This window comes from Somniosus microcephalus, unplaced genomic scaffold (genome assembly GCF_052327205.1).
Source record: "Somniosus microcephalus isolate GS21.2 unplaced genomic scaffold, FLI_Smic_1.0 unresolved_chr7, whole genome shotgun sequence".
Classification (NCBI taxonomy): domain Eukaryota; kingdom Metazoa; phylum Chordata; class Chondrichthyes; order Squaliformes; family Somniosidae; genus Somniosus; species Somniosus microcephalus.
In genome coordinates this window covers 28,362,242-28,371,898 of record NW_028225185.1, presented here as the reverse complement: position 1 = coordinate 28,371,898, position 9,657 = coordinate 28,362,242, and the positions used below count along the sequence as shown (strand labels likewise).

General features: G+C 53.8%; 1 protein-coding gene across 8 annotated transcripts in view; it reads left to right on the top strand.

The window, feature by feature from the left end:
* Positions 1–9,657, top strand: part of LOC147086684 (centromere protein K-like) — an 86,412-nt gene continuing 76,755 nt past the window's right edge. For 2 of the 8 annotated variants that reach the window (XM_085978825.1, XM_085978823.1), the window contains exons 1-7: positions 1–104; positions 646–701; positions 1,672–1,698; positions 4,607–4,744; positions 6,429–6,488; positions 7,488–7,560; positions 8,686–8,732. In XM_085978825.1, the coding sequence (XP_085834951.1) occupies positions 699–701; positions 1,672–1,698; positions 4,607–4,744; positions 6,429–6,488; positions 7,488–7,560; positions 8,686–8,732 (348 nt within the window). In that variant the 5' untranslated portion in view covers positions 1–104; positions 646–698. Of the gene's footprint in view, positions 146–645; positions 702–1,671; positions 1,699–4,606; positions 4,745–6,428; positions 6,489–7,487; positions 7,561–8,685; positions 8,733–9,657 lie in introns of all 8 variants that reach the window. The other 6 variants (XM_085978824.1, XM_085978827.1, XM_085978829.1 and 3 more) reach the window with 6 other exon arrangements.

Genomic DNA, 9,657 nt, shown 5'->3' with positions numbered 1-9,657 from the left:
CGCCGGGCGGAAGTGACGCATAGGCGAAGGCGGGTTTTGGTTTTAGGCGCCAGTTGCCGGGGCGACCGAGCGGCTGTGAGTCCGGCTGCGCGGCCCGGGCCAAGGTACTGAGGCCAAGTGGGGGTGCTGGGGGGAAGGCACTGAGGTAAAGTGAAGTTGCTGAGTTAAATTGGGGGGTCCTGAGACAAAGTGGGGGGTACTGAGGCAAAGTGGGGGGAAAGTGAGGGTACTGAGGCAAGGTTGGGGAGGGCGGGATCAGTGAGGCCGCTGGCGGATCCCCCCTGAGATTATAGGGACTTCAAGGGCTGGGGGTGAGGGTTGCTTGAGGGGCTGAACGGCCTCCCCCTGTTCCTAATGTAACAGGCTCGAGGGGCTGAATGGCCTCCTCCTGTTCCTAATGTAACAGGCTCGAGGGGCTGAACGGCCTCCTCCTGTTACTAATGTAACAGGCTCGAGGGGCTGAACGGCCTCCTCCTGTTACTAATGTAACAGGCTCGAGGGGCTGAACGGCCTCCTCCTGTTGCTAATGTAACAGGCTCGAGGGGCTGAACGGCCTCCTCCTGTTCCTAATGTAACGGGCTCGAAGGGCTGAACGGCCTCCTCCTGTTCTTATAAGACTACATTTGTCCTTTTTGTTGTTCGCAGTTGACCATTTGAAGGGACGGGCGTTGGAGCCGGGGTTAGCGAACGGGGTCGCCATGGTGAGTATCCTCTGACAGTTTGATCTGTTTGTTAGGGCAGCGGACTCCCTCGCGGGGCCAGTATCAGGCTGTTTCCCCCCTTCCCCGAGCCCCGTGACTCTACTTCCTGAGTATCTGTCGGGTCGTCTGAGGTGCGAAACCTCGCGCCGGTCACGGCTACATCCCCCTCCGACAGCGATCTCCTCACGTCCAAAACAAAGGCTCAGTTTGGTTTATTATTTTATTGAAGGACTAAGACTTATCAAGACGTTCCGTAAAGGCAACATCTCTAAGCACTGCCTGTACAATAGGCATAGGAGGAGGCCATTCAGCCCCCTCGAGCCTGTTACACAGGAACAGGAGGAGGCCGTGCAGCCCCTCGAGCCTGTTCCATTAGGAACAGGAGGAGGCCATTCAGCCTCTCGAGCCTGTTACACAGGAACAGGAGGAGGCTATTCAGCCCCCTCGAGCCTGTTCCATTAGGAACAGGAGGAGGCCGTTCTGCCCCTCGAGCCTGTTACATTAGGAACAGGAGGAGGCCGTTCAGCCCCCTTGAGCCTGTTCCATTAGGAACAGGAGGAGGCCGTTCAGCCCCCTTGAGCCTGTTCCATTAGGAACAGGAGGAGGCCATTCAGCCCCTCGAGCCTGTTCCATTAGGAACAGGAGGAGGCCGTTCAGCCCCTCGAGCCTGTTACATTAGGAACAGGAGGAGGCTATTCAGCCCCCTCGAGCCTGTTACATTAGGAACAGGAGGAGGCCGTTCAACCCCCTCGAGCCTGTTACATTAGGAACAGGAGGAGGCCGTTCAACCCCCTCGAGCCTGTTACATTAGGAACAGGAGGAGGCCGTTCAGCCCCTCAAGTCTGAGGAGGGTGACCCCAGCACGAGTCAACAAACGCCATCGGGCGACAGGCGAGGACGGTGGAAGTACAGGTAGAAAATGCCATTCTCGGAAATGTGAATTTATTTTTAACCCCTCTTTCTCTCGCAGGATCTGCAGGACGAGATTATGCAAGAGGTGAGTGTCTCCTGCCTCTGCGTGTAATAATCTGGGCCCGCTTATTCACGTAAAACTGTCCCGGCTAACACTTTTTTTGGGTTCTCCAATGTAGCAATGGTGTGCTGTAATTGCGGCCGTATATTGGAATACAGAGTAGAATTTCTAAATTTGCTGATGACACTAAACTTGGGGGGTGTGGCAAACAGTGAGGATGATACCAATCGACTGCAACAGGACATAGAAAGGCTCGCAGAATGGGCAGACAAGTGGCAGATGGAATTTAATACAGAGAAGTGTGAGGTGATGCATTCTGGCAGAAGTAACAGGGAGAGGCAATATACACTTAATGGCACAGTTTTACAGAGTGTGTAGGGACAGAGGGACCTGGGAGTTAATGTGCATAGGTCCCTGAAGGTGGTGGGACATATTGAGAGAGTGGTTAGCAAAGCATATGGGATCTTGTGCTTCATAAGTAGAGGTATTGAGTACAAAAGTAGAGAAGTTATGCTGAACCTTTATAAAGCGCTGGTTAGGCCACAACTGGAGTATTGCGTCCAGTTCTGGTCACCACACTTTAGGAAGGATGTGAAGGCCCTTGAGAGGGTGCAGAGGAGATTTACCAGAATGGTTCCGGAGATGGGGGATCTTAGCTACAAGGACAGGTTGGAGAAGCTGGATTTGTTTCCATTAGAGCAAAGGAGGTTGAGGGGTGATTTGATGGAGGTGTACAAGATTATGATGGGTTTGGATAGGCTAGACGGGGAAAGGCTGTTCCCACTAGTTGATGATACAAGGACTAGGGGACACAGATTTAAGGTTTTGGGCAAGAGATACAGGGGGAAACGTGAGGAAAAACTTCTTTACGCAGCGAGTGGTGAGGACCTGGAACTCGCTGCCGAGGGAAGTGGTGGAAGTGGAGACACTCGATGTTTTCAAGGGGAGACTGGATAGGCACTCGAGGGGAATAAACTTGCAGGGCTACGGGGATAGAGCGGGGGAATGGGACTGACTGGATCGCTCTACAGAGAGCCGGCACGGACTCGATGGGCCGAATGGCCTCCTTCTGTGCCGTTATGACTCTATATCTCCTTCTCTCTATTGAAAAAACAATTATTTACTAGACTGATTCCGGGGACGAGGGACTTGCATTTCTAGAGAGCCTTTCACGAACTCGGGACATCCCAAGGCACTTCACAGCTTTCTGTCCTGCCTTATATATTTATCCCTCAACCAGCACATAGGAACAGGAGGAGGCCATTCAGCCCCTCGAGCCTGTTCCGCCATGCAGTGAGATGTGGCTGATCTGCGACGTGACTCCATCTACCCGCCTTTGGCCCATGTCCCGCAATGCCTCTGGTTGACAAATTTAAAATTAACAATTGATCCAGCATCTATTGCCGTTTGCGGAAGAGAGTTCCAAACTTCTACCACCCTTTGTGTGTCGAAGTGTTTCCTAACTTCACTCCTGAAAGGTCTGGCTCTAATTTTTAGACTCTGCCCCCTAGTCCTAGACTCCCCAACCAGCAGAAATAGTTTAGAAACGTCGAAGATAGGAGCAGGAGTCGGCCATTCGGCCCCTCGAGCCTGTTCCGCCATTCAATGAGATCATGGCTGATCATCCAAATTCAGTACCCTGTCCCTGCCTTCTCCCCATATCCCTTGATCCCTTTAGCCTTAAGAAATATATCCAACTCCTTGAATATATTTAATGAATTGGCCTCAACTGCCTTCTGTGGTAGAGAATTCCACAGGTTCACCACTCTCTGGGTGAAGAAATTCCTCCTCATCTCAGTCCTAAATGGCTTACCCCTTATCCTTAGACTGTGACCCCTGGTTCTGGACTCCCCAACCATCGGGAACATCCTTCCTGCATCTAGTCTGTCCAGTCCTGTTAGAATTTTATAAGTTTCAATGAGATCCCCTCTCATTCTTCTAAACTCCAGTGAGTATAAGCCCAATCGACCCAATCTCTCCTCATACGTCATTCCTGCCATCCCAGGTATCAGTCTGGTGAATCTTCGCTGCACTCCCTCCATGGCAAGAACCTCCTTCCTCAGATAAGGCGACCAAAACTGCACACAATACTCAAGATGTGGTCTCACCAAGGCCCTGTACAACTGCAGCAAGACATCCTTGCTCCTGTACTCGAACCCTCTCGCTATGAAGGCCAACATACCATTTGCCTTCTTAACCGCCTGCTGCACCTGCATGCTTACCTTCAGGACAGGTGAAGGGCCGGTTTGAAAGAGAGCTCTTACGTTTCTCCAGCGCCTTTCACCACCTCAGGACGTCCCAAAGCGCTTCACAGCCAATGAAAGACGTTTGGACTGTAGTCACTGTTGTAATGTAGGAAAGGCACAGCAAGCTCCCACAAGCAGAAACAAGATCATCTGTTTTAGGTGGAGAGGTTACACAAACTAGGGTTGTATTCCCTGGAATTTAGAAGGTTAAATGGTGATCTGATAGAAGTTTTCAGGATATTAAGGGGAACAGATAGGGGAGAGAGAGAGAGAGAGAGAGCCATTTAGGACAGAGATGAGGAGGAATTTCTTCACCCAGAGAGTGGTGAACCTGTGGAATTCTCTACCACACAAGGCAGTAGAGGCCAATTCATTAAATATATTCAAGAAGGAGTTGGATATATTTCTTAAGGCTAAAGGGATCAAGGGATATGGGGAGAAGGCAGGGACCGGGTACTGAATTTGGATGATCAGCCATGATCTCATTGAATGGCGGAGCAGGCTCGAGGGGCCGAATGGCCGACTCCTGCTCCTATCTTCTATGTTTCTATGACCCCGTAAATGGCTGTGTCGTACGACCCCCGCTCCCTCCGTTGATTTTTTGTGCTGTTCCCCCCCCACCCCCCCCGTGTCAACCGCACGCCCAGCCGCTTTAACCGCGTGGTGTTTCCCCCCCCACCCAACAGGCGGAGGATTTGGCGAAACGCTCGGCGCTGTACCAGAGCCGCCTGCCCCCGCCCCTCGTCACCGATACCCGGCTCTCGGACGCGGCAGAAGAGGAGCTGCTGGAGGAGTGCAACGAAGTCTGGAGAGAACTGGGCGAGGTAAGCAAGTGGCAGCTTTTCCTCCCGCTCGTTCCCGCGCGTGTTTCGAGCAATCATCGCCCCCCCCCTCTCCCTTTTTAATTCCCCCCTCCCCCTCTCTCTCTCTCACCGCCCCCCTCTCTCTCTATTGCAAGAGGACGGCTTCCGCCGGTGCCGACCGCCCCCTCGTTACCATGTCCGCGCGGCCATTCTTGATTCTAAAGCGGCGAGAGTTGGCGGGGTGTTCTCCGAGGGCGGAGGTGAACAACGCAGCCAAGCTCTTGCTGGGAGGCGAGTGTTGTTTGAGGAAGAGTTTGGGCTTGAAAGCGATGCCCCTGCGGTTGAACGGCCCACCACCCATTAAATGCATCCACGCGATTGGCCTCAACCACTCCCTGTGGCAGCGAGTCCCACAGTCTCGCCACTCTCTGGGTCAAGAAGTTTCTCCTGAATTCCCTCGTGGATTTATCAGTGACTGTCTTCTACTGATGGCCCCTAGTTCTGGTCTCCCCCCACAGTATATATTAATGGTCTAGACGAGGGAACTAGATGTAATATCTCCAAGTTTGCAGACGACACAAAGCTGGGTGGGCGTGTGTGCTGTGAGGAGGATGCCGAGAAACTCCAGTATGATTTGGACAGGTTGGGTGATTGGGCAGATGCATGGCAGATGCAATATAACGTGGATAAATGCGAGGTTATCCACTTTGGTGGCAAAAACAGGAAGGCAGATTATTATCTGAATGGCAATAGATTGGGAGAAGGGGAAGTGCAACGAGACCTGGGTGTCCTTGTGCACCAGTCGCTGAAGGTAAGCATGCAGGTGCAGCAGGCGGTTAAGAAGGCAAATGGTATGTTGACCTTCATCGTGAGAGGATTCGAGTACAGCAGCAAGGATGTCTTGCTGCAGTTGTACAGGGCCTTGGTGAGACCACACCTGGAGTATTGTGTGCAGTTTTGGTCGCCTTATCTGAGGAAGGATGTTCTTGCCATGGAGGGAGTGCAGCGAAGATTCACCAGGCTGATACCTGGGATGGCAGGAATGACGTATGAGGAGAGATTGGGTCGATTGGGCTTATACTCGCTGGAGTTTAGAAGAATGAGAGGGGATCTCATCGAAACTTATAAAATTCTAACAGGACTAGACAGACTAGATGCAGGAAGGATGTTCCTGATGGCGGGGGAGTCCAGAACCAGGGGTCACAGTCTAAGGATAAGGGGTAAGCCATTTAGGACAGAGATGAGGAGGAATTTCTTCACCCAGAGAGTGGTGAACCTGTGGAATTCTCTACCACACAAGGCAGTTGAGGCCAATTCATTAAATATATTCAAGAAGGAGTTAGATATATTTCTTAAGGCTAAAGGGATCAAGGGATATGGGGAGAAGGCAGGGACAGGGTACTGAGTTTGGATGATCAGCCATGATCTCATTGAATGGCGGAGCAGGCTCGAGGGGCCGAATGGCCTACTCCTGCTCCTATCTTCTATGTTTCTATGTTAAGTGGAAACATCTCGATGTCTACCCTCTCGAACCCCTTTCATAATTCCGTCTCTGTCCGCGTGGAGGGTTGGTACCCGGGGCGGGGTAGCGATCCATGGGCCCAGGTTCGTTTTCCAGGAGAGTTCGGTCTCCGCGCGGCCCGTTTCGCGGGCGGGGTTACCGGGACGCTTGCCTCGCACTCACCCGCGTCTCCCGTATCTTCAGTTTCAGAACAAGCTGACTCTCACCGACGCCAGGGAGGTGGTGCAGGACTCGGACAACCCGGTGAGTAGTACTTCAGCGGCCGCCCTCCTTCTCCAGCCCGCACGATTCCCAATCCCACGCCCCCCTCAGCGGGAGTCGGCAGCTGCCAGGGAGAATCGGGAGAGGTGGGTGGGGAGGTGCAGGCCACGTTCGACCCTCCACCTGTGCAGTCGGTGCTGAGGGCCCGTGGAACTGGGCTGTAACTGCCGATAAAGACAGACTTGCATTTCTACAGCGTCCCAAAGCGCTTTACATCCTTTTTTCGAAGGGTGGCCACTGTTGTAATGTAGGAAATACTGCAGCCAATTTGCGCACAGCAAGCTCCCACAAACAGCAATGAGGCAATGACCAGATCATCTGTTTTCGGTGATGTTGGTCGCGGGATAAATATTGGGCACCGGGGAGAACTCCCCGCCTGCTCTTCTCCTCCCGAGAGGGCACACGGGGGCCTCGGTTTAACGCCTCATCCGAAAGATGGCACCTCCAACAGTGTGACGCTGGACTGGGGCTCGAACCCGCGACCGTCCGACTCGGGAGAGCGCTATCGAGCGAGCCACGCAAACCTCGAACCCACCCAACAGTCGCCTAAGGAGGGTTTATCCCCATCGCTCGTGGGGTTGGGCTCGTACTCCGACCGCCCTCTGTCGCCGGCATCGAGGGCCGCCCCCGGACAACTGCCTCTCTACGCAGCGCACGAGCGTCGGTTCCACTCCCGCCTCTCTGGGGTGGCGGAAGACTGCGGGTTGAAGTCCGCACTCTCTCCGGGTACTTGGGTGCAGTACTGAGGGGAGCGCTGCGCTGTTGGAGGTGCCGTCTCCTGTGCCGAGGGGAGGCGCCGTCTCCTGCATCAAGGGGAGGCGCCGTCTCCTGTGCCGAGGGGAGGCGCCGTCTCCTGCATCAAGGGGAAGCGCCGTCTCCTGCGCTGTTTCCGCCAGGACCAGGCGGCCGAAGACGTCGGATCTGTGGGAAGTGGTGCTGCTCCCGATACCTGACCGACGTTTATTTTTGCTCCCCCGACAGCTGGCAGTCCAGCTGGCTCGAGAAAGAGCTCTCCTCGCGGAGCTGAGCATACAGAAGAACAGAGTCCCCAAACGTGAGTAGAGGCCGAGGGTGTGGGCAGAAACACTTGTGGGCGGGAGTACTCGTCCAAACTGAAAGACTTGCATTTCTCTGGCCTCTCTACCGACCGCGAGACCTCCCAAAACGCTTCACAGCCAGTGAAGCACTTTTTGAAGTGTGGTCACTGTTGTAATGTAGGAAACGCGTCAACCAAGTTGCGCACAGCAAGCTCCCACAAACAGCAATCTGATAATGATCTGTGTTTAGTGATGTTGGTTGAGACATAAATAATGGCCCCCAGGACATCGGGGAGAATTCCCCCGCTCTTCTTCCAAGAGTGGTCGTGGGGTATTTTACGTCCACCTGAGAGGGCAGTTAGGGCTTTGATTTAACATCTCATTTGAAAGACGGCACCACAGGTAGTGCGGCGCTCCCTCAGTCCCGCCCCTCCGACAGTGCGGTGCTCCCTCAGCACCGCCCCTCCGACAGTGCGGCGCTCCCTCAGTCCCGCCCCTCCGACAGTGCGGTGCTCCCTCAGCACCGCCCCTCCGACAGCGCGGCGCTCCCTCAGTACCGCCCCTCCGACAGTGCAGCACTCCCTCAGCACCGCCCCTCCGACAGTGCGGCGCTCCCTCAGCACCGCCCCTCCGACAGTGCGGCGCTCCCTCAGCACCGCCCCTCCGACAGTGCGGCGCTCCCTCAGCACCGCCCCTCCGACAGTGCGGCGCTCCCTCAGCACCGCCCCTCCGACAGTGCGGCGCTCCCTCAGTACTGTGATGGGAGTGATGGCCTAGATTAGTTGTCTGAGCTCCATACAGCACGGGACTTTACCATTCGTCCCATCGTGCCTGTGCCGGCTATTTGAACGAGCTCTCCAATTAGTCCCACTCCCCCCTGCTCTTTCCCCACAGCCCTGCACATTTTTTCCTTCAAGTATTTATCCAAATCCCTTTTGGAAGTTACTATTGAATCTGCTCCCACCGCCCTTTCAGGCAGCGCGTTCCAGATCACAACAACTCGCTGCGTAAAAACATTCTCCTCATCTCCCCTCTGGCTCTTTTGCTGATTATCTTCAATCTGTGTCCTCTGGTTATTGGCTTGTAAAATAATCCAAACTGTACGTTACCCCCATGTTAATCTTCTGTTTTAACCTCGACAGCGTTGCTCATCAATGAGGAGGTGCTGACGTGTTTGGGTAAGCAAGAGGTGAGATCATTTTAACAAAAAAATTCATCATCACCCTTCGTGACCAATTAGTGCCCGGTATTGTGGGAGTGTTTGATGGGGACAGTGTAGAGGGAGCTTTACTCTGTATCTAACACGTGCTGTACCTGCCCTGGGAGTGTTTGATGGGACAGTGTAGAGGGAGCTTTACTCTGTATCTAACCCGTGCTGTACCTGCCCTGGGAGTGTTTGATGGGGACAGTGTAGAGGGAGCGTTACTCTATATCTAACCCCGTGCTGTACCTGCCCTGGGAGTGTTTGATGGGACAGTGTAGAGGGAGCTTTACTCTGTATCTAACCCGTGCTGTACCTGCCCTGGGAGTGTTTGATGGGGACAGTGTAGAGGGAGCTTTATTTTGTGTCTAACCCATTCTGTACCTGCCCTGGACGTGTTTGATGGGGACAGTGTAGAGGGAGCTTTACTCTGCATCTAACCCGTGCTGTACCTGCCCTGGGAGTGTTTGATGGGACAGTGTAGAGGGAGCTTTACTCTGTATCTAACCCGTGCTGTACCTGCCCTGGGTGTGTTTGATGGGACAGTGTAGAGGGAGCTTTACTCTGTATCTAACCCGTGCTGTACCTGTCCTGGGAGTGTTTGATGGGACAGTGTAGAGGGAGCTTTACTCTGTATCTAACCCGTGCTGTACCTGACCTGGGAGTGTTTGATGGGACAGTGTAGAGGGAGCTTTACTCTGTATCTAACCCCGTGCTGTACCTGCCCTGGGAGTGTTTGATGGGAACAGTGTAGAGGGAGCTTTACTCTGTATCTAACCCGTGCTGTACCTGCCCTGGGAGTGTTTGATGGGACAGTGTAGAGGGAGCTTTACTCTGTATCTAACCCGTGCTGTACCTGCCCTGGGAGTGTTTGATGGGGACAGTGTAGAGGGAGCTTTACTCTGTATCTAAC